This window comes from Trachemys scripta, chromosome 3 (assembly GCF_013100865.1).
Source record: "Trachemys scripta elegans isolate TJP31775 chromosome 3, CAS_Tse_1.0, whole genome shotgun sequence".
Classification (NCBI taxonomy): Eukaryota; Metazoa; Chordata; order Testudines; family Emydidae; genus Trachemys; species Trachemys scripta.
Genome location: NC_048300.1, coordinates 197,924,739 through 197,946,327, shown reverse-complemented (window position 1 = coordinate 197,946,327; position 21,589 = coordinate 197,924,739). Strand labels below are relative to the sequence as shown.

The 21,589-nt window shown below is 55.7% G+C and overlaps 1 protein-coding gene across 2 annotated transcripts; it reads left to right on the top strand.

The window, feature by feature from the left end:
• Positions 1 to 4,485: 4,485 nt before the first annotated feature.
• Positions 4,486 to 20,480, top strand: TRIM35 (tripartite motif containing 35). Of its 2 annotated transcripts, none has more exons than XM_034766796.1 (7): positions 4,486 to 4,664; positions 5,051 to 5,486; positions 7,697 to 7,792; positions 10,412 to 10,642; positions 12,520 to 12,542; positions 13,412 to 13,533; positions 19,699 to 20,480. In XM_034766796.1, exons 1-7 carry the CDS (start codon positions 4,561 to 4,563, stop codon positions 20,262 to 20,264), a joined length of 1,578 nt encoding a protein of 525 aa, XP_034622687.1. In that variant the 5' UTR covers positions 4,486 to 4,560; the 3' UTR covers positions 20,265 to 20,480. The 2 variants fall into 2 exon arrangements, with proteins under 2 accessions (XP_034622687.1, XP_034622686.1); XM_034766795.1 differs by having other exon boundaries at positions 4,488 to 4,664; positions 5,048 to 5,486.
• Positions 20,481 to 21,589: the final 1,109 nt, after the last annotated feature.

The following is a 21,589-nucleotide window of genomic DNA, read 5'->3' as shown; positions in this document are numbered from 1 at the left end:
CCATTCACTACTGAGCAGCAGGCCCCTGGCTGCAGGGTGTGGGCCAACGCACACTGGTCTCCTGGCCGGCGGAAGCCGCAGGGTTGTGGAACACTGCGGTACTTTTGTTTGTGGGTTGCTATGGTGAGGAGGGAGCTCGGTACCAAGAAATGAGCAAGTAGCCCAAGGCCAGGCTGGAGGATTTGCGATGTAAGCACAGGGGCAGGGTGGCCGTGTCTCATCCCCAGGTAGCAAGGGGAGGGCTCTGGTGAGTTACTACAGAGAATTCTTTCCCAGCTGTCTGGCTGGTGGGTCTTGCTCACATGCTCAGGGTCTAACTGATCGCTGCATTTGGGGTTGGGAAGGAATTTCCCCCCCCCCCAGGTCAGATTAACAGAGACCCTGGAGGTTTTTTCACCTTCCTCTGCAGCAAGGGGCATGGGTCACTGGCAGGTTTAAACTAGTGCAAATGGTGGATTCTCTGTAACTTGAAGCCTTTAAATCAGGAGTTGAGGACTTCGGTGACTCAGCCAGAGGTGAGGGGTCTATTACTGGAGTGGGTGGGTGAGGCTCTGTGGCCTGCCATATGCAGGTCAGTTTAGGTGATCATGCTGGTCCCTTCTGGCCTTAAAGTCTATGAGAATTCTTGAGACAGCAGCCACTCAGCGCAAGCATTGATGGACATGTGGGGACAAGCAAACCAGAGACCAGAGCAATGGGAATGGGGGTAACCCCGTGGTTAAGTCACTGACCTGGGACTCAGTGGAAATTAGGAGCCTAAGTAGCTCTGTGGAACGGGGCCTTCATCTCTCTGGGCTGCAATTCTCCATCTGTTAAATGAGGTTAGTGATGCCTGTTTAGATTATAAGGTCTTTGGGAACAGGGCTATCCCCCCCCCCGCGCCCGGTGCATTTGGACTGTGCCTAGCACAATCAGGCCTGGGGGGTATGTCTACACTAGAAACTTAAGTGGACCTATAGTAGGTTGACATACAGCCTGCGGAGATGCATGTTCACACTACCCTCTTTGGGTCGGTGGTGCGCGTCCCCCCCCCCCCCCAGGAGCACTTTCACCGGCCTAAGAGAGGCAATGTGGGGAGCTGAGAGCCCGGTCCCTCAGCTCCGCTGGCAGCTCCCTGCTGGGAGCCCGGCTGCCCCACAGGCTCCTGGGCTCTCGGTGGGCTGCCCCCACACCCTCTCCCCGCTGGGAGCAGGGGAAGCCGCCTAGGGCCGGGAGCAGGGTCCAGCTACCCTGAGTTCTCGCTCCCTCCTCCCCACACACTCTGGGCAGACTTGTCAATTTCACAGCTCACCCGTGAAATTGACAAGACAGTCAACATTCCCAGCCCGGAGCCCGCGGGGGAAGCCATTCCGGCTTCTTTCCTAGCTGGGAGCAGGGGCCAGCCCCCCAGCTCTAGCTGCCTGGCTTTCTTGTCCATTTCACAGCTCCTGCCAACAGCAGCTGTAAGACCCGCAGTGTCTACACGGGCACTGCATCGCCCTAGCTACCATGACAAGCCCCACGTCTCTCGTGGAGGTGGAGTTATGTCAGTGGAGTAGGGCACTTACATCGTGGGGAGCAAGGCTGTAGTGTAGACACTGACATAGTAAGGTCCACGTAAACGGTCTTACATGGATTTAACTGTGTTGTCTAGACCAGGCCTGGGTCTCTAGGTGCTACCATGTAGGGCAGGTCTTGGAAGTCCCTGGGGCTCCCAACATCAGTTTGTATCCCTGGTGGTTCTCAAGCTTGGCCATTGGCCCCCACTCTGCCATGATGTGGTACAAACACCGAGAACCCAATGCAGAGTCCCGTTCCTGGGGATAGTCCGTGCCAGTCCTGGAGCAGAGGTGGTCAAACAACCCTGCCTGCTGGGGAGAGTGCCCCCGCCGAGCCCCCCGACGCTCCCTGCTGAGCTCCCTGCAGCACTGTGCCCCATAGCGCCATCACAGGGCATCGGGGCCAGCACTGTGGGCTGGGGAGAGTGCCCCCGCCCCGCTCCCCACAGCACAGAACCCCCGCTGAGCCCCCCGCCCCTTTGAGTATGGGGAATCAGAGCTGTGGATTTGCAAAGATACCCCACTGATCGGTGCTTAGTGATACCAGCACAGTGGCCACCTCGCTGCTGCCAGATGTGAGCCACTCCCAACCACTGCTGATGGAGACCAGGAAGCTACAGCATATGGCACACAGAGCGCGAAGAGGCAAACCGTCTTCTGCCCATCTGTACCCCATGCTAGCCACTGCTGTTCCATCCAGGGGCTGGGCACTCTGCATACAAATCACGCAGGAAATGGAGTGACACTAGGATCGAGAACTTCCCTGCTCAGTACATGGTTTGGCTGGGGAGTGATAGAAAGATGCTACCCTCCCAGGGTAGAGGCGGAATGAGTAAATCCAGTTCCTAGTAAACACACATCTGCTTCTCTCACACACAAAATGCAACCACACATCCTGCTGGCATCATGCTGGTTGGGCTCCAGGTAGCCCCAGTAGCTAATTATATTTATTAAGCACCAGCAATGCACTCGGCAGTGTCGTAAGTCTTTGCCCTGAAGAGTTTACAGTCTGAATAAGAAAAATACAGACGAGACACGATGCACTGGGAAGCCAAGAGATGTAAAAACAAGGGTCTGAGTCTCCACCACCTTGCACGTTGGATTGTCATTTACACCAGAGTCACATGGGTGTGAAATCTTCTCACCCTCACTTTCCACAGCCGCAAATGAGAACACACAGTGCAAGACAATGGAGAATCAGGCCCAACGCAGTGTTTTCTACTCTCGCGATTTTATCACAAGTCTCGTGATGCTTGGGGCTTTTCTTAATGCCCCAGCTCCTGGAGTCACGTGAGCACAGGAGAATCTCTGCTTTCATTTTAAAAATGGTAAATGTCTAGTCCTTCCTGCTCGAAAATGTGACACCCTAAAGGTTCAAAAACTATAAGGCAAATAAAAAGAATCCCCCAGATTATTTTAAAATCTCATGATTTTGGGGGCCTGACTCACAATGTTTGAATGTATTGGGTCGGCAACACCTGCTGTTATGTGGGTGTATGGAAGAACTTATCTTTACAGCCAAGCAAATAATTCATGGGGAATAACTTAGGCTGTGCATCCATCCCATTTTCCTCTTCACAAATTCTCCGTAAGAAGCTTACAGCGTACGCAAATTTATCCCTATTTCAAAAATAATCATGGGGTGAGTTCAATGAGTAATTCCTGTTCAGGAATCAATTTGCTAGGGAGCGATGTGGCTAGCACACGGCTGGGCAAACTACAGCCTGGGGGCCACATCTGGCTCTTCAGACATTGTAATCTGGCCCTTGAGTTCCCACTGAGGAGCGGGGTCCAGGGCTTGCCCCACTCATGTGTGCCGTGGCTCCGCACAGCTCCCGGAAGCAGCCGGCATGTCCCCGCTCCGGCTCCTACGCGTAAGGACAGCCAGGGGGCTCTGCACGCCGCCCCTGGCAGCTCTCATTGGCCAGAAACCACAGCAGCTCTCATTGGCCGGGAACCACGGCCAATGGGAGCTGCAGGGGCAGTGCCTGTGGACGGGGCAGCATGCAGAGCTGCCGGGCCAGATGGGGGATATGCCGCTGCTTCCGGGAGCTGCTTGAGGTAAGTGCTGCCCGGAGCCTGCACCCCAGACCCCCTTCGTCCCAGCACAGATCACCCTTCTGCACCCCCAACCCCTCCTCCCCAGCCCCACCCCAGAGCCCTCACCCCCTCCTGCACCCCAACCCCATGAGCCTTCATGGCCTGCCATACGATTTCCATACCCCGATGTGGCCCTCGGGCCAAAAAGTTTGCCCACCCCTAGGGTGACATCCCCTTTGGCTCTCTGCAGCTGGGTGGGCTCTGTGAGTCTCAGACCATGGTAGCCGAGCACTGCCACCAGCCAGGCCCTGTAGCATGGATTTAGGAAGGTAACAAACGGTTGGACAATCATTAATTTATGGCACTAATAAACCCAACTCCGGCCCCTCTCAAGGCCAGTGCAAAGGGCAACAGACACAGGCCCAGGGACAAAGACTAGCCTACACACACACGGATCATAGTGCGACAAGACCCGTGGGGTCTCTCTGGGGATCTGTGCCAGGGCCGCCCAGGTGGGGGGGGGCAGGTGGGGCAATTTGCCCCAGGGGCCCCCACGAGAATATAGTATTCTACAGTATTGCAACTTTTTTTTATGTAAGGGGCCCCCGAAATTGCTTTGCCCCCGGCCCCCTGAATCCTCTGGGCGGCCCTGATCTGTGCAGTGCGGAAAGGGGTCTCAGCCCGGGGGGGGGGCCTTGCAGAGCTGCTGCAAAGCGAAGTCTGTTTCCCTTTTCTGAGCAATCTCCTTGTTCAGGGTTGGAAGAAAGCGACTCTCCTGTCTCATCCTCCGCCCCCATCCGAGCCACGGCCCGTCCCGCTCCCGGGCCGCACCTCCCACCCCGCACCCTGGCGTGGGCTGCGGGAGCCGCTCCCTAGCCCCGGAGGGGCCGGCCAGGGGTGGAGCCCGGCTCCAGCCCAGGGACATAAAAGGAAAGACCCGGCTGCGGCAGCTCCTCTCTCCCGGGGTCCGATCGCCCCAGCGATGCCCGGAGACTCCGCCCGGCCCCCGCGCAGGCCGCGCCGAGCCCGGGGCTGCTGCAAACGGTGCCTCCCGGCCTGGGGCCCCGCCGCCTGCTCCGAGCCCAGGTAAAGCCCCGCCCGGCACGGGGCGCTGGCCGGTCTGCAGCCGGGGCGGGCGCCTGCGATCCGGGGGCGGGCGTTACGCGGGGGCGGATCTTCCCCGAGCCCCCCTGGGTGGCAGGAGGGAGCGAGCCCGGGGCAGAGACAGTCCGATCCCCCCCGCCGCGCCGGGAGCCGCGGCCCCTTCCCGGCCGCGCCCACCACCGCGGCGCTGCGGCGGCTCCCACTGGCCTGACGCCGCGTCACTCAGCGCCGCCGGCGGGGCTGGGCTGGGCTGGGCTCGGCTTCCCCCCGCCGTGAGTCAGCGGCCGGGATCGCAGCAGCCGCAGCGGTTTTTCCAGTCGGGGTGTTTCTCTCTGCGCCGGTTTGACTCCTTTTTGCCCCCCCTGCAGGGCCATGGAGACCGACGCCGCTTCTGCCGCCGCCTCCCGCCCCGGCGCCACCTTCAAAGAGGAGCTGCTCTGCCCCATCTGCTACGACCCCTTCCGCGAAGCCGTGACCCTGGGCTGCGGCCACAACTTCTGCCGGGCCTGCGTGAGCCGCTCGTGGGAGCACCAGCCCCGCCACGCCTGCCCCGTGTGCAAGGAGCTGGCCCCGCTGGGCGAGCTGCGGGTCAACCACACGCTCAACAACCTGGTGGAGATGCTGCTGCGGGAGGAGAGCCGACGGGGCGCCCCGGCCGGGCCCGCCCTGTGCGCTCTGCACCGCGAGGAGGCCAAGCTCTTCTGCCACGACGACAAGGAGCTGGTGTGTGCCCTGTGCCAGAGCGCCAAGCCACACCAGGGCCACAAGGTGCGGCCGGTGGCGGAGACGGCCAAGGACTACAGGGTGAGCGGCCGGGGGCAGCGCGGGCCCCGAGCAATGCGCGGGCCTGGACGTGCAGGGGAGACGCGTGCGAGGGCGGGAGTGTGGTGCCGGGGAAGGTGTGCGCCCGGAGGTGTGTGCCGGGCGGCGTGGACACCTGGCGTGCACGACGACCCTGCACTGCACGCACGAGGGATTTGCCCTCGGCGGGTACCCCATGGCCTGGGGGCACATGTGTGGTCCGGGTCCGGTTGTACGTGGGATACAGGGATGTGCACGGCTGGGATACAGGGATGCACCCAGTGGCACTTCCACGATGGGAGTGGACTGCACCTCGGATCGCCCAGAGGGAGGTGTATCTTACTGCGCGGAGTGGGGGCCTCAGATGGGGGGTGCACAGAGCTTCCCCCCCCTTGCAGAATATCATGCATGTGCAGCCCTGCCTTACATGCTAACTGCCTGCGGCCCCGGGACTGGGATTTTGATGGAGCTTCCCTTAATAACTAGCAGGAAGTAGGGGCGGCTGTAAGCAGGCAGCCAGCTGTAGCGTGACTGTGTTTGGGGGGACAGGCCTGAGTGAAAGGCACCAGGTCTCTCTGCTCTTGCTCGGTTTCCAAGGTACCCTGTCTGTCAGGGTGCTGCTTCACTGCTCTGCCGGCTCCCCTCCTCTCTGCACCGCCCGGTGGCTGGGATGCATTGAAAAGCCGGCCTGCCGTGTGGCTTGCCTGCCCAGTCCCCAGGCAGGAGACCCAGGGCGGTCGCTTGCCCTGTTTAGCGGTATGGCAGGAGCTGGAGAGAGCTCTGGAATGGGACCGCATGGGGTCCAGCTTGCACTATCCCCAGCCTGGAGACCGTTTGTGTGTCCTTGGACAGTGAATGGCCCCATCTCCAGCAATGATCCTGCCATGGCCCCACGCCTGGAGAATGGGATCCACGGGGCAAGGACAGTGAAGTGTGCTTAGCACTGGCATGGGGGAAGGATGAGACACTGTGGCAGAGCAGTGATGCTCTGAGCCTCTCCCCAGTCACGAGCCGGGGAACAGGGCAGCAGGGCCGATCTCCAGACAGTGGTTTTGCTCTTCCAGCCGGAAAAGGGAAATTGGAGCTGCTGTCGTCACTGGCCGAGGGAGTCACTTGGGAGGGGGCCGTGCCTTAATTCAAACGCGGCAGCAGCCGTTTGGGCAGGCTCTGGAATCTGTTTATAAACCCGACTGACCGTGCACAGGGAGGGGGGGTAGCATGGCCTAGTGGTTGAGACACAGCCCTGGCAGTCAAGCCTCCTGCGCTCTCATCCCAGCCGTGCTGCGAGCAGGCGTGAGTCACTCACCCTCTCGTTGGACGCTTCCTGTCTGCAAAACAGGGAGAATCAGCATTGGGAACATGGGGATTTCCAGACAGGCTGAGGCCCAGGGCTCCTCTAGCCAAGGGTCCTGTCTCGGACCGTGGCCAGGACCAGATGCTTCAGTGGAAGGGGCAGAAAACCCTGCAAGAGGCATTCACTGGCTCACCTGCCCCCAGGGGCAGTGTCTTAGGGATTGTCTTACACACTGAAGCCGGAGTGTTTAGATTCCTGAGTGTTGTGAGGCTAAGCTGATGTTTGTAAGGTGCTTGGAGGTCCCCAGAGGGAAAGGGCTAGCGAAATGCAACTTGTTGTTGTTAATGAGCTAAGTTCCCTCTAAGCCACATGGCCACGGAGCAGCCTATTAAGCACCACGGAGGCGCTCAGAGCTGCGGTGGGGAGAGATGCCTCTCCCTGCTGGCACCAGCCTGGCCCTGCCGCGGCTGGGGGAGAGGTGCCTCTCTGCCCTAGCCCAGGTGCTGCTGAGGAGGGAGAGAGCTGAGGGGAGTCCTGTCTCCCTGTTTTATCCCCAGGGCAGCCTGTACCCCAAACCTCTCATCCTAGCCCCACCCCAGAGCCTGCACCCCCAGCCGGAGTCCTCAACCCTCTGCCCCAGCCCTGAGCCCCGTCCCACACTCTGAACCCCTTGGCCTCGCTCCTACCACATGTGACATCAGCTCCGTATTGATGCACATGACAAAATTAATTCCACACATGCGTGAGGGAAAAATTAGAGGGAACAGTTAATGAGCTGATGTGACTTCACACGGCTGGGGGGGGAGGGGGGAAAGAGTGTGTGTGTGTGTGTGTGTGTGTGTGTGTGTAAAAATAAAAGGGGTCCCTGACAAAGGCTTGCCATTGAGGAACGTGCTATATAAGGAGCATCTCCTTGCAGGCCAAGTGGAGGAACATGGAGAACTCCCTGCGGGACAAGGTGAAGGATTTTGGGGCAGTCCGGCGGTCGTATGAGTCCATCTCCAAGCACAACCAGGTAAACGGCCAGTTTGAGGTGGGTTGGCGGATTGCACAGTCCCTATCCGGGGAGATAGCCCTACAGGCACTGCAAAGGGGGTCTTAGCCGATCGCAAACCTGCCACTGGCCTTATTGGCTGTGGGGCCCAACCCACAGGGAGTTGGCTGCTGAGTCTTTCTCACAGCTCAGCCCCGCCCAGCTCTGCCTGGCAGCAGAGTCATGAGTTAGAGTTGATGCCACAGCCCAGGGCCACCAATTCTCCCTGTGTGACCAGTGCCTGAGGCTGGGCCTTGTTTGAAAACGTCTCTCAATGGAGCCTTTCATCCCGCAGGATCCAAAGGCCCTTTGCAAACTGTACTTAGTGGATCACACTCCCGTGGCAGAAATGCAGCCATCTCTGGGGTGGAACGCTGCCCCATCCCGTGCCAGCAATCCCACATAACGGCAGGAGTGTTGTGGGGTGGCAGGCTGGGGTCGCAGGAGGGAGAATCAGCCCCTGTCTGTGCTGCGCCTTGGGGTCAGGACTCTGGATTGGGAGGGTGGGGGCAGGAGTAACAGGGGAGCAGGGAGTGCACCGGCACATGCACTGTTTGACGTGTGCTGCAGCCCACCAAGCAGCTGGGAGCCCTGGGCTTTGCCCTTCTTAATCCCTTCGCGACAAGCCTGGGCAAGGCCACAGAGATCTTTAGGAACGTACCAGAGGCCCCCAATGAAGATTCCTGAAACTGCCCCCAGTGGACGGTGTAGGGAGGCGGAGAGATTCCCAAAGGCACAAACGGGAACCGGGTGCCTGATCCCTCATTCCTTTGCAATGGCAGAGAGGCCTCCAGCTGCCCTCCATGCCTTGGAGAATCGCCTGCTTGTGGGACACCCTGCCCAGGGATGGGATGGGATGTGGGGGGCTCTCCCTGGCCTTGTCCTCTGAGGGTCCTGGGCAGTTGGAGGCCTGTGGACCAGGTTTGGTGACCTGGGGAGGGAAAAAACAAACTCCCCTGGGGGAGACATCGGTGAGGTGAGGCCAGTTGCTGCTGTGAGAACTCTGGGGGAGCTGAGCTGAGGAGGGAGTGGGGAGTGCTGTATTGGGGAGGGGTGTGTGTGTGTGTGTGGAGGGGGGGTTACAGCTGCAGAGGCAGGGCTGGGGAGCTGCTGGTGTTGTGGGGCACTCATCCCGTGTGGCTCATCATTCTCCAGCGCGCTTAAGCCCTGGGAATGGTTGGTTTAGAACTGGGCTGGGTGGCCACTGGGCTGGGTGGCTGGTTTAACTATTGCAAGCCCAGTGGAGGTCTGTAGCTTCCCCTACCCTGGAGTGCTCCTTGGCTCTGAAATGGACTGAGTGGTAGCGGAGGCTGCTTTCCGTGCAGGAGGCTGGTACTGGATGGGAAATGCTGGCCGGTCTCTAGAGCTCTGGCCCACGGCTGGGAAACCCAAGGGACCATGGAGTTCCCACCTGGGACAATGGCTCTTCCTGGGGATGGTGGCCAGTGAGGTTCTGCTGGTGTCCAAAGGAATAAGCCATAATGTGGGTTCCCTGTGGGAGCAAAGGCATGCCCTGGGGACTGGGGGTCGGGGAGTGGGGCTCAGGGTCTGGGTTCAGCTGCTGGCTCTGTCAGACTCTGGGGGAACTTAATTAAGCCATTTCACCACTTCTGCGTTCATTCCCCGTCAGCCCAACGGGGCTCCTGCCCTGTGCCCTGTTTAGCAGAGCTGATCAAAATAGCCCCCTTTTTTTTTTCTCTCCAGGGGAAAAATGTCAGTTTTGGGTTTTGAATTGCAACGTTTTCATTTGGGCTTTCAACTCCCTTCCCTCCCGTTTGGGTTTTCAGCTCTCCCCTTCCCTTTTCAATTTTTCCAGGGGGCCCTAAACCATGGGCATTGACTCTGTGGGTGCTCCAGCGCTGGAGCACCCACAGGGAAAAATTAGAGGGTGCTCCCCACCCACCAGCAGCCAAGCTCCCCCCTCCTCGCTGCCTCCTCCCCCCCCCCCCCGGTGCCCCCCGGTCCCCGCCCCCCCCCCGCCCACCCACCGCGCCCCCCCCCCCCCCCCAGTCGCCTAACAGCTGTTTGGTGGTGCTTGGGACTTTCTGGGAGGGAGTGCTCAGGGGAGGAGGTGGAGAAGAGGCGGGGCAGGGGTGGGGACTTGGGGGAAGGGGGCAGGAATAGGGGCAGGCACTTTGGGGAAGGGGTAGAATGTGGGTGGGTGGGGCGAGGGCAGGGTGGGGGGTCGAGCACCCACCGGGCAGCGGGGATGTTGGTGCCTAAACCCAAAATGTTTTCCACCCGGGAAACACAAAACTCACATTTTTGCTTTCAGTTTTTTTGTGTTGAAAAATCAAGATTCTTCAGCCTCAGACGGTTTTTGTGCAACCAAGATTTGGACAAAACCGACTTTTTCATTATAAAAAAAAAAAAAAAAAAGTCATTGGAAAAACTCTGAGCAGTTTTTTAGATTGTAAACTCCTTGGGGCAGGGGCCCCCCAGATAGTTATTTGTATGGCAGTGACATTCTTCCCTTCCTGTCCTAGAGTGGAGTCCTGTTGCCCTGTGGGGGGTGTTGGGTGCAGTGACCCCCTGGGGGTGGGAAGCACCAGGTCTAAGTCAGGTCGCTGCTATGGTCCTGCTCTTCCTCCCGCCGGGCAGGTGGAGGTGGCCAGGCTGGAGGATCAGATCAGGAAGGAGTTTGAGAAGCTGCATGAGTTCCTACAGGGCGAGGAGAAGGCTGTGCTGTCGGAGCTGCACGAGGAGGCCCGGCACAAGCGGGACCTGATCGAGGACAAGATCAAGAAGCTGTCGGAGGACAGCGATGCCCTGCTGCACGAGGCCAACCAGCTGCAGGCTGACCTGACGGAGGACGACGTTTCCTTCCTCAGGGTAATGCCACCCTCCTCCCTATGCCTGCAGTGCTCACCTTGGCCCCCCTGACTCAGATGGGGGAGTTGTGGGTAGGGGGAGTGGTCAAACAACATCCTAGCTCCGCCTACTGTCAAAGCTCCACCCACATCCCAGGGGAGCTGGAGGTTTCTGCTCAAATGACAGCAGTGCAATGGTTAACACATGGTCATTGTTAGTCTTCAGCTATAGCTAATGCAGCCGCCTGCTTCTCCTGGGACCAAATAACCACAGGTTACCAGAGCCACTGGGGGCCTCTGTGTGGGAACCTTTACTCCTCCTCCCCCCCCCACCCCGCCCCGAGAAATAACAGAGGATCTGGAGACCAAGGCAGGGCATAAGCTGCAATTTGTCTGGGAACAATAATCTGAAATCCCGCTTAATGGGGCGCGGGCAGGGCACGGAGACCTAGCGCTGATGTGAGGTGGCAGCGAAGAATGACTGTTGTAATTTAGGGCAGAAGCCTCCCGTAGTAAGGAGTGGTGGGTCCCTCTCTATGGCTCTGGGTAGCTGACGTCCGTTCCGAACACGGCTCCCCCAAGGACGCTGGTGCATCGGAGAGGGTTTGGACACACAATGCCCAGAGCCGCTAAGGGCTGGGGGGGGGGCTTGACTTGCAGGGAGCGAGAGGGTTCCCAGAGCTAGATACATGCAGCTTGGCTATGGAGCATAAAAACTGTGAGCCAGTCGTGTCCCCCCACCCCCCTCACAAAGTGGGGTAAACTGTGGACTTCAATGGAGCCATGGACTTCAATGGAGCTCCTTTGACACTAGCTGAGGATCTGTCCCCATATTTGAAGGGTGTAATTGCCTGGGCTGAAAGCAAACCCATTAGGGCTGGTCTGCACTAGAAAATGAGATTGACCCAGTTTTTTCGCTCGGGGCGAGAGAATCCACCGCCCGAGCGACGTAGGTAAGCCAGCCCGAGTCCCGTGTGGACAGCGCTGAGTTGATGGAAGAATTCTTCCATCGACCTAGCTACCGCCTCTCTGGGAGCTGGGTCCCCTACGCCAGTGGGAGAACCCCCGAGTGTCTACACTGAAGCTGCAGCTGCGCCGCTGGAGTGGGTCAAGTGTAGACAAGCATAGGCGCCGACTTCCATTGTTCCCGGCTGCTTGACCCCACCCCCGCCCCTGCACCACCCCCATTCCACCCCCTTCCTCCAAGTCCCCACCCTGGCCCGTCCTCTTCTCCGCCTCCTCCCCTGAGCATGCCGTGTTCCTGCTCCTCCCTCCTGGAAAGTCCTAAGTGCCGCCTTTGGCGGTGGGAGGCGCTGGGAGGTAGGCGGAGGAGTGGGGATGCGGCACACTTGGGGTGGGGGGGGAGGAGGAGGTGGGGCGTGTGTGTGTGGGGGGGGGGAGGGGGGAGCTTGGCTGCCAGTGGGTGCAGAGCATCCACTAATTTTTCCCCATGGGTGCTCCAGTCCCGGAGCACTCACAGAGTCGGCGCCTATGTAGACAAGCCCTTAGTGTGCTACAGAAGGGACTGAGACGGGAGGGAATAACTAGAAGGGAATGGGATGCAACCGGGAAAGGAGACCTTGCCTGTCTCCTGCCTGTGTTGTGAGTCGGCAGCTCTTCCGGGCTGTGCGGGCAAAACAATCACATTTTCAACGTAAAGTCTCTCTGAAACCTGCTCAGAAGCATGTGGCTTTGTTGTGGGGGGTTTGCACTTTGGATTGCCCCAAACCTGGGCATGAGACTAGCAAACCGCCCCTCCCCCCTGATTGTGCAGTCAGATGCTCCAGTGCATAACAGCCCAGTCTCCAGGGCACGTTTCTGCCCACTATTGTCAGTTCCTTTGATCGTTACAAAAGCGCCTTGTGCGGGTTTAACGTGCGACGTCTCTCTCTCTTTCAGAAACACAAGAACCGCAAGCGCAGGTAGGTTCCTGAGCGTTTGAAATCCTGAATGTATAGCTGGGGTTTATTGGCTCAAACGCGGCCCTCTTAAACCAAGTCCCGTGGCGTTCCCAATCCCGAGTGAAACGGCTTTGTCCGTGACACAGACCCCACCTCGAAACCTTCCTGCGGGGGGACATGAAAACGCTGCGGGATACGTATGGCTGCGAATAGATGGAGGTGGTACTTTCATAGAGATCCTTGTTTTCGAGGTTGCAGAGTACCAGCAATTCCTGCCGGTGCCAAGCACCTCTGACAGTGCAGTTCGTGATCCCTCAGGTCCCAGAGCAATTTACAAATCGCATGGGGTAAAGAGGAGCCTGGGGTGCGAAATTGGGGTTGAAACCATTCTAATCTCACCCTCCCATGCTCCATGTTGGGCCTTGAACTAATCTCCAGTACCCGAGGTAGGAATTGCAGCTCTGCTCCTCCCCGCCCCCGGGAATGACCTTAGGCAGCCGTTCAGGCCTGGAAACGAAGGGTCCCGTCTCCAGATTAACGAAGGACGGTTGCAGACAGGCTGTAACTACCCAAGCTGGAATCTCACCAGGGAAAGTGCTGTGGAATCCCTGAGGATTTGGTTTCAAAGCCCAGTTTGAAAGACGCCCCCTCCCTCAGCACAGTGCCCCCTAGCCTCGTGCTGGGCTGACCCTGAGAACTGAGGGTTGTCCTGATTCAGCAGTGCCTTGGGGATCTCTATTCCTGGCCTCAGTGGTGGGACATTGGACTGTAACCGTCACCTGCAGGCAGAACAGAACATCCTCCCCAACTTAAGCGATCCTTTGCGGTAAACCCCTGGAACATGGCCTCTCCCGACGGGTTCCGTGTAACCTTCTCCCGCATCTCCCCAGAATTGCCTGCACAGCAGAGGAGCCAGAAGCCATCCCGCCGGGAATGCTGGTTGACGTCCCCAAGTTCCTGGGGTCGCTGCAGTATGACGTGTGGAAGAAGATGCTGGACATCATTACAGTAGGTAAGGCGCTGAGGACACAGGGCAGTGAGTGAGGCGGGCAGGTGGTGGCCGATGCACCGGGTAACTTAGAACCACAGGGTTGCTCAGACTTCTGGGCTGGGAGCACCATGGAGCTTTGCATGCCTTCAAAGCTACTGGGGCTGGTCCACCTGGAGGCTAACAGCCTACTACTGCTAATGCATTTACTTGTTTCGCTCAGGTGGTAGAGGCCTGTGGCATTGAAGGCTGTGGGTTTAAACCCTGCTGCCGACCTGGATGTGGGGTTGTTACACTGGCACGTGTAACCCAGGCTGGTTTGTGTCTTAGGACGCAGAGCTAAGAGCCTGACCAAACCCGCTGGCTGGGAGCTGTAACCGATTCCTCCTCTGTCCCCAATCTGCGGAGAATAACACACCCTGAACAGTGGGTTACAGGGAGCAGCCCTAGGTGCTGCATAAACAGACTCCAGATGCTGCTAAACTGAAGAAAGCGCAACTCTCCGCTCAGTTTGAGCTAGAGAGACAGCCCCGTCTCGAGACTTCCACACATGCAGATCCTCATCTTATCCACTAGAGGGCAGTGGGACATGCATAAGAATGGCCATACTGGATCAGACCAATGGTCCATCTAGCCCAGTATCCGGTCTTCTGACAGTGGCTGGTGTCAGGTGCTTCAGAGGGAATGAACAGAACAAGGCTCTTTCTCTAGTGATCCATCGCCTGTTGGCCAGTCCCAGCTCCTGGCAGTTAGAGGCTTAGGACACCCAGAGCACGGCATTGTGCCCCTGACCATCTTGGCTAACAGCCACTGACGGACCAATCCTCCACGAGAACTTATCTATTTCTTTTTTTGAACCCAGTTATTCTTTTGGCCTTCCCAACATCCCCTGGCAACCAGTTCCACAGGTTAACTGCACATTGTGTGAAGAAATACTTCCTCTGTTTCTTTTAAACCTGCTGTCTATTAATTTCATTGGGTGACCCCTGGTTCTTGTGTGTTATGAGAAGGAGTAAATAACACTTCAGTCATGATTTTATAGACCTCTCTCTCTCATATCCTTCCTTACTCATCTCTTTTTCTAAGCTGAACAGTTCCAGCCTGCTATTTACCTCTCTCCACTGTCAAAACTGACCATTTATTCCTACCGTTTGTTCCTTGTCTTTTAACCAGTTACTGATCCATGAGGGGACCTTCCCTCTTACCCCATGACTGCTTAGTTTGCGAAGAGCCTTTAGTGAGGGACCTTGTCCAAGTACACTGTATCCACTGGATCACCCTTGTCCATGTGTTTATTGACACACTCAAAGAATTTTAATAGATTGATGAGGCATGATGTCCCTTTACAAAAGCTGTGTTGACTCTTCCCTCAAAAATCGTGTTCATTTATGTGTCAGCATGATCTCCTCTATTCTTTACTCTAGTTTCAGCCAATTTGCCTGGTACTGAAGTTAGGCTCACTGGCTTGTAATTGCCAGGATCACCTCTGGAGCCTTTTTTTTTTTTTTTTTTTTTTTTTTAATTGGCATTACATTAGCTACCCTCCAGTTATCTGACACCGACCGATTTAAGCGATCGGTTACATACCACAGTTGTTAGTTCTGCAATTTCATATCCGAGTTCATTCAGAACTCTTGGGTGAATACATCTGGTCCTGGTGACTTATAACTGTGTAATGTATTGATTTGTTCCAAAACCTCCTCGATTGACACCTCCGTCTGGGATAGTTCCTCAGCTCTGTCATCTAAAAAGAAGGGCTCAGGTGCGGGAATGTCCCTCACGTCGTCTGCAGTGAAGACCGATGCAAAGAATTCGTTTAGCTTTTCCGCACTGGTCTTGTCTTGAGTGCTCCGTTAGCATTTCAGTCGTGGTTGTTTAGCAGGCTTCCTGCTTCTGATGGACTTAACTTTTTTGCTGTTTAGTTTAACAAGAACTAGCAAAAGATACATTTTTTGGCCTATCTAATTATACTTTTACACTTGCCTTGCCAGAGTTTATGCTCCTTTCTGTTTTCCTCAGTTGGGATTTGTGAGGCTGAGTCTCCACTCTGGCACTTCGAGTGCAGAAGGTGGGAGCCCCCCAAGGATTCTAAAAATTAAATACAGCAAAAATCCAATCCTGATCTTAAAAAGTAAATTTGATTAAAACAAAAAAAAATACATCTGGAACTGAAGCTTTTGCTAGATTTTAAAAGAGCAATTCCAAAAATTAAGCATCCAAAATAGCTTTCTTGGGGGTTCAGCTTAAAGCAAACAAAAGCATCTGGGGTTAGCACGGAGGAGTCCGCAAGCCTTGCAGTAAATAAAAGAAATAAACCTAATCCCGTCTATCTAAACATGCCCTGTCCCAATGAATCCTTCTAGGTATGGACCATGAATTTTCATACCTGGTCCAAACTTCACACAGCATTCCAGCTGCTCCCGTCTCTTCAGCTCAGAGAGAACAACAGAGAGACAAAGGGAAAGCTTCTTTCTCATTTTAACAAGTTCTAGCCTTCCCATTGGCACTTTCAGTCAGGTGCCCACTCCCTTTTCTNCCTCCTTTTTTACTCTGTTTAGCCATGGTGGCATTTTTATTTTTTTGGTCCTCTTATTAGTGGTTTGTTTGTTTGTTGGGATAACAAATAGTTTGAGCTTCTATTATGGTGATTTTTAAAAAGTTTCCATGCAGCTTGTAGGCATTTCACTCTTGTGGCTGTCTTTTAATTTCTGTTGAACTAGCTTCCTCATTTTTGTCCAGTTCCCCTTTTGGAAGTTAAATGCTTCTGTGGTATTTTCAACCCTAGAAGGCTGCTTAAACGTAATTACATTATGGTTGCTATCACTTCGTGGTTCAGCTATATTTACGTCTTGGACCAGATCCTGTGTACCACTTAGAACTAAATCAAGAATTGCCTCTCCCTTTGACTTCCAGGACCAGCTGCTCCCAGAAGCAGTCCTTGATAGTGTCTAAAAATTAGAACAGGAGTACTTGTGGCACCTTAGAGACTAACAAATTTAAGTTTATGCTCAAATAAATTTGTTAGTCTAAGGTGCCACAAGTACTCCTGTTTTTGCAGATACAGACTAACACAGCTGCTACTCTGAAACCTGTGTAGAAATTGTATCTTTGCATCCTGTCCTGAGGTGACATGTACCCAGTCAATATGGGGATAGTTGAAATCCCCCATTATTATTGGGCTTTCTGTGTTTGGTTGGTTGTAGCCTCTCTAATCTCCCTGAGTATTTCACAATCACTGCCCCATCCTGCTTTGGTGTCAGTAGTATATTCCTACTGCTAGACTCTCTTTATTATTCAAGCATGGAATTTCTATCTGTAGAGTCTGTGGTACGGTTTCCTTCACATAGTAGATTCTTTCACCTATAGTGCCACTCCCACATCAGCGTGACCTACTCTCATTCCTATGTCAGATACTAGTGATGTTGTCTCTGTCCCTCTCCCACCGCTAATGGGAGCTGCGGGGAGCAGTGCCAGCAGCAGACATTGCCAGCAGCGTGGCTGCCTGCGTCTCTCCTCTGCAGGCCGCAGGGGGGAGGTTTTCAGATCGCAGATGCCTGGGACTTTGAGACCCCTGCTATATATTTTGTACCCTAGTATCAGCGTGTCACATGAAATAAAATTATTCCACCAAGTTTCTGCGATGCTGCTTATATCAATATCCTCCTTTAATACCAGGCCCTCACGTTCACTTATCTTAGGATTTAGACTTCTTGTATTTGTATACAAGCACTTAGAACATTTGTCAATATTTAGTTGTCTGCCTTCATGTGATGTAATTGAATGGGACATTTTCCTTTGACTGTTTCTCTTCCGTTCCTACCAGTATTCTGTCATCTTCTCTCTTCTCCTCTTCACTCGGATATAAAGTATCGTCTTTAATAAATCCTTCCCCAAGGGCGGCATCTGTTGGCTTCCCCACCCTTAAGTTTAAAAACTCCCCTGACTTTCTTTTAATTTTATGTGCTAGCAATCTGGGTCCGTTTTGACTTGAGCAAAACCCGTCCCTCCTGTATCGTCTCCTTCTGACCCCAAAGGTCCCCTGTGCTTAATAAACCTAAATCCCTCCTCCAAACACCATCGTCTCATCCACCCATGGAGATCCCGCAGTTCTGCCTGTCTCACTGGCCCTGCGCATGGATCTGGAAGCACTTCAGCGAAAGCTCCCTTGGAGGTCCTGGGCTTTAATCTCTTACCCAGTGCCACCATCAGTCCATCCCAGAGAGGCTTTCTTCTCTGTGCCCGGCAGCTTAGCTCTGCCTTCTACTGAGTATATTGGGGTGGGGGTGATGTGTGGGACTCATAACGAGCATAGGAGGTGGGGATGCTGTGGGTTTGAGAGGTGCAATGGCAGAGATGGAGGGACAGGCTAGGGACACTCTAGGCTAGCCAGGGGTGCTGCAGCTGAAGATGAAATGGGATAACTGCAGGGTTATATCAGGGGTTTCCACCAGGGGGTGCTGCTGCTCAGGACCGAGATGTATTGGCAGAGCTCATCTGCGGCTTTGGGGCTGAGCTGGGGATGTGCAGGGAGAGCTTTGGGGTCGGGGACCTTGCCCAGAACTTCAAGCTCAGGTCCGTCCTTGCCTGTTGCTTTGGCACATAAGGGGTTAACCATATGTGGCTTGTTCTGTGCTCTGCACACATGCTCCTGTCATGATAACCAGGCAAGGAGCCCGCCAGTCATGGTGAATCTGGGCTAGGAGAGGCAAGGCCCCTGCTCAGAAACCCCCTCCACAACTGCACCTGGGACAGCGCTGGGTGCGGGAAGGGGCCGTCTGCCCGATTCACGCCCTGCAACGAGCTGGTGGCTTCGAGCGATCAGGGCGGAGAGAAGGGAGGCAGCTCCTGTTAGCACAGTAGGATCAGATTGTCTGGGCAAGGGGGTGAACAGCCAGAGCCGGCTGGAGTCGAGTCACAGTGGGGATGGTGGCGTCGGGGCGGCTTAATAAGAGCATGTAAAAATCCCTACGGGCCAGATTCATCCTGGGTGTAATCCACTGACTCCAGGAGTCACACCAGAGTAGGGAGCACGCTGCAGCTGGGGAGAGGCCCCTGGGCAAGGCTTGTCGAGGGCCGACCCCACATGGCCCACGCTGTCTGGGACATGGAAGGTGACCATCCCGGCCTAAGAAACGTTGATTTCGGGGCAGATCCAAGTTCACCCGGCAGGACTTGAACAAGACCTCCCAGGGTCTGATCACACCGGCCACGGGCTGTAACCTTCCTGAGAAACAGCCGTTGCTCTGCACGGGCGCCATTGGCATAGCGGGTAACTCTCTCCAGCAGCGCCGATGGTGCGCAGACTTCACTGCCGCTGCAGGCCGAGCCGGGGAGCTACTCGGGGGAGGGCCCAAAACTCGTCCAGTTTCTAAAAAAATGACGGCCATTCCCATGCCCAAAACGGGTAAAACAGAATTAAGGCGGAGACTGTGTTGCCCTTTGAAACACTTAATAGGAAAAAAACCCTGAGCTCTGCGGGAGGGGGAGTGTCATTTGGACGGGCCCTAGAAATCTTATCACTGGCATGGGTTTAGAGCTGGGAGGGAGGGAGGGGAGATGGCCTGTGGCTAAGGCGCTGCTCTGGGACTTGGGGATCGGGGTCACGTTCTCAGCTCTGCTCCGGACTCCCCAAGTGACTGGGCTGTGTCCCTTCCAGCTGTCCAGCTCGGCTGGGAAACGAGGCGGTGGTACCCTGTACTAATGCTCTGAGCTGCTAGGGAGATCAGATGTACTTAGGTGGGAGCGTTTCCTGCAGGGCGTAGGCGTGGCAAACGCTTCCATTGCAGTAATGCCTGGCCACCCACAGCGGTGCCGTGCTAGGGGCTGTACAAATGTCTAGCCAAGGAGAGCCCCTGCCCCAACGGGCTGATGATGTTAAAGACGGGCTGGAGAGCCGGAGTCGTGCAGACAATAGGAGGTGCATGGTGCCCAGCCAGTTGGGAGCAGTGTGAATCACGTGCCACTTGGTGTTCCCTGTGGACGCTCTAGCAAGGGTTGTTCTGAGGAGGGACTTGTTGGTGGGGGTTATGAGTCAGGACTGGGGCTTTCCCCAGACACAAGGGGTGGGCTGGGGGAGAGGTTGAGTGGTGGAGTCTGGCAGGTGGGGTGTTTGCCCTGGGCTATACCTTGCACCAGCACGACGCTAGCTCCGAAGGCCGCTCCTGGCACCTGACAAATCTCCTTTCTCAGTTCCCTTCAGCTTTGACCCCAACTCCGCCGCGGGCTGGCTCTCCGTCTCCAGCAACCTCACCAGCATCACCAACGGCAGCTATAAGCTACTGGTGGACAACCCAGAGCGCTTCTCCTCGGCACCCTGCGTCCTGGGCTCCCGGGGCTTCTCCAAGGGCTCCCACGCGTGGGAGGTGGACCTGGGCGGGCTCACGAACTGGCGCGTGGGCGTGGCCAAGGAGCGCGGCGGCCGCCGGTGGAACTTCCACCACGAAGCCCGCTCGGGCTTCTGGTACATCTACCGCCTGCAGGGCGCGGACAGCGAGATGTGCCGGGCCTCCAACTCGGCCAGGTCGGAGACGGTGCTCCGGGACCTCAAGCGGATCCGGGTGGAACTGGACTGCGACGAGGGCGAGCTCTCCTTCTACGACGCTGACCAGAATAGCCACATCTACACCTTCCATGAGCAGTTCAGTGGCGAGGTTTTCCCCTATTTCTACGTGGGCAACCCGAAGCCTGATACACCGCCCGGGTCCCTCAGGATCTGCCCTCTGCGCGTCCTGATCAAGGAGGACCTTCCACTTTAGGCTGCTCAACGCAACCAGTAAAGGCTCCCCCTCCTGGCCTGCCCCTATCCTGTTTTCCAAGTGCCTTCCATCCGGCTGTCCTCCTCCAATGGACCAACCCCCTCAGGCCCCTGGTTTCTGGTGGGTTTTTATTTTCTACTGTATGCCTCCATAACAGATTGTGGATTTTTTTTTTTTTTTTTTCTTTTTAATAAACCTCCGTGGTGGCAGGACACAGCAGTGGTCTCATGCGGATTGTGTTTTGGGTCACAAATTCCAAACGTCTCCGTTCAAATCTTGGTCAAGAAAGGTACCGTTAGCTACCGAACCCCCTCCCCCTCCTTTTTGGGGAAAAAAAATCGCTGAGTTGGGAAAGTGTTTCCTTTTACAGGCCGAGCCTGTGGAACTCATGGTCACATGATGCTGAGGCCAAGAGCTTCTCAGGATTCAAAAAATGGGCGTGGGCCTGTGGCTCATGAGAGTATTGTTATAAAACCCCTCCTGCCCCAGCACATAAACCAACTACCAGAGGGCAGGGTAGCAGGTCCTCAAGAAACTCCCTCAGGGCAGAGTTATATTCCAGAATTACCCCCGCATAAGGTTTCTTGCACCTTCCTCCTTGAGTATCTAGTGTATACCCCTGGCGAGACAAGATCCTGCTCTAACTAGACCACTGGTCCATTACAGTGCAATGTATAGATCCTCTTCTTCACTCTATCCCTCGGCTGCCATAAAAATAACCCCTAGCTCTCACACGAATAGTTTCATGAGTTTGAAAGACAAAAGGGCTGTAGCTATTTTTCTGATATGAAAATGGGGGGACTGAAAGCCTCAGGGGATTGGTCATAACCTCCAAAGCCTCTTCGTCCAAGGTAATCGGCTCAAATTCAGGCCAAGTCAATAGAGAGCAGCAGCAGGTCCCGTGTTCTGGTTGTGCGGCCGCGGGGAAATGAGCGAATGTTCCTGATCTCGGACTCCTGCGTGTCACCGTGGGCAGCTTGAGTAGCCAGGAGCTTTGAACTCCCCTTGTCCATCCTCTTCACGGTCAGACTAATCCCCGACTGAGTAGCATCAACGAGTGATCAACTTTGCACCTTTTCTTTGGTGTTAACTTCTGAGTAACCTATCATCTCCCTGGCCCCAGTTGCTCTGTCCCCTAAATGACTGGATGCCTCTACCCAGGCTGACATGAGGCCATCTAATAAAAGCATTTTTTCATCAGTGGATCTTAAAGCACATCACAGAGGAGGTCCGTGTCGCCTCCATTTTACAGAGCTGGAAGCTGAGGCACAGAGCCGACTTTGACTTGCACCCAGTGGCGGTGCCAGGAATAGGACACAGGCCTC

Coding starts and splice junctions, on each gene's coding strand:
- TRIM35 (XM_034766795.1), top strand. CDS start 4,561: ATGCCCGGAGACTCCGCCCGGCCCCCGCGCAGGCCGCGCCGAGCCCGG. Junction 4,665..5,047: donor GCCGCCTGCTCCGAGCCCAG/GTAAAGCCCCGC, acceptor TTGCCCCCCCTG/CAGGGCCATGGAGACCGACG. Junction 12,543..13,411: donor CACAAGAACCGCAAGCGCAG/GTAGGTTCCTGA, acceptor GCATCTCCCCAG/AATTGCCTGCACAGCAGAGG.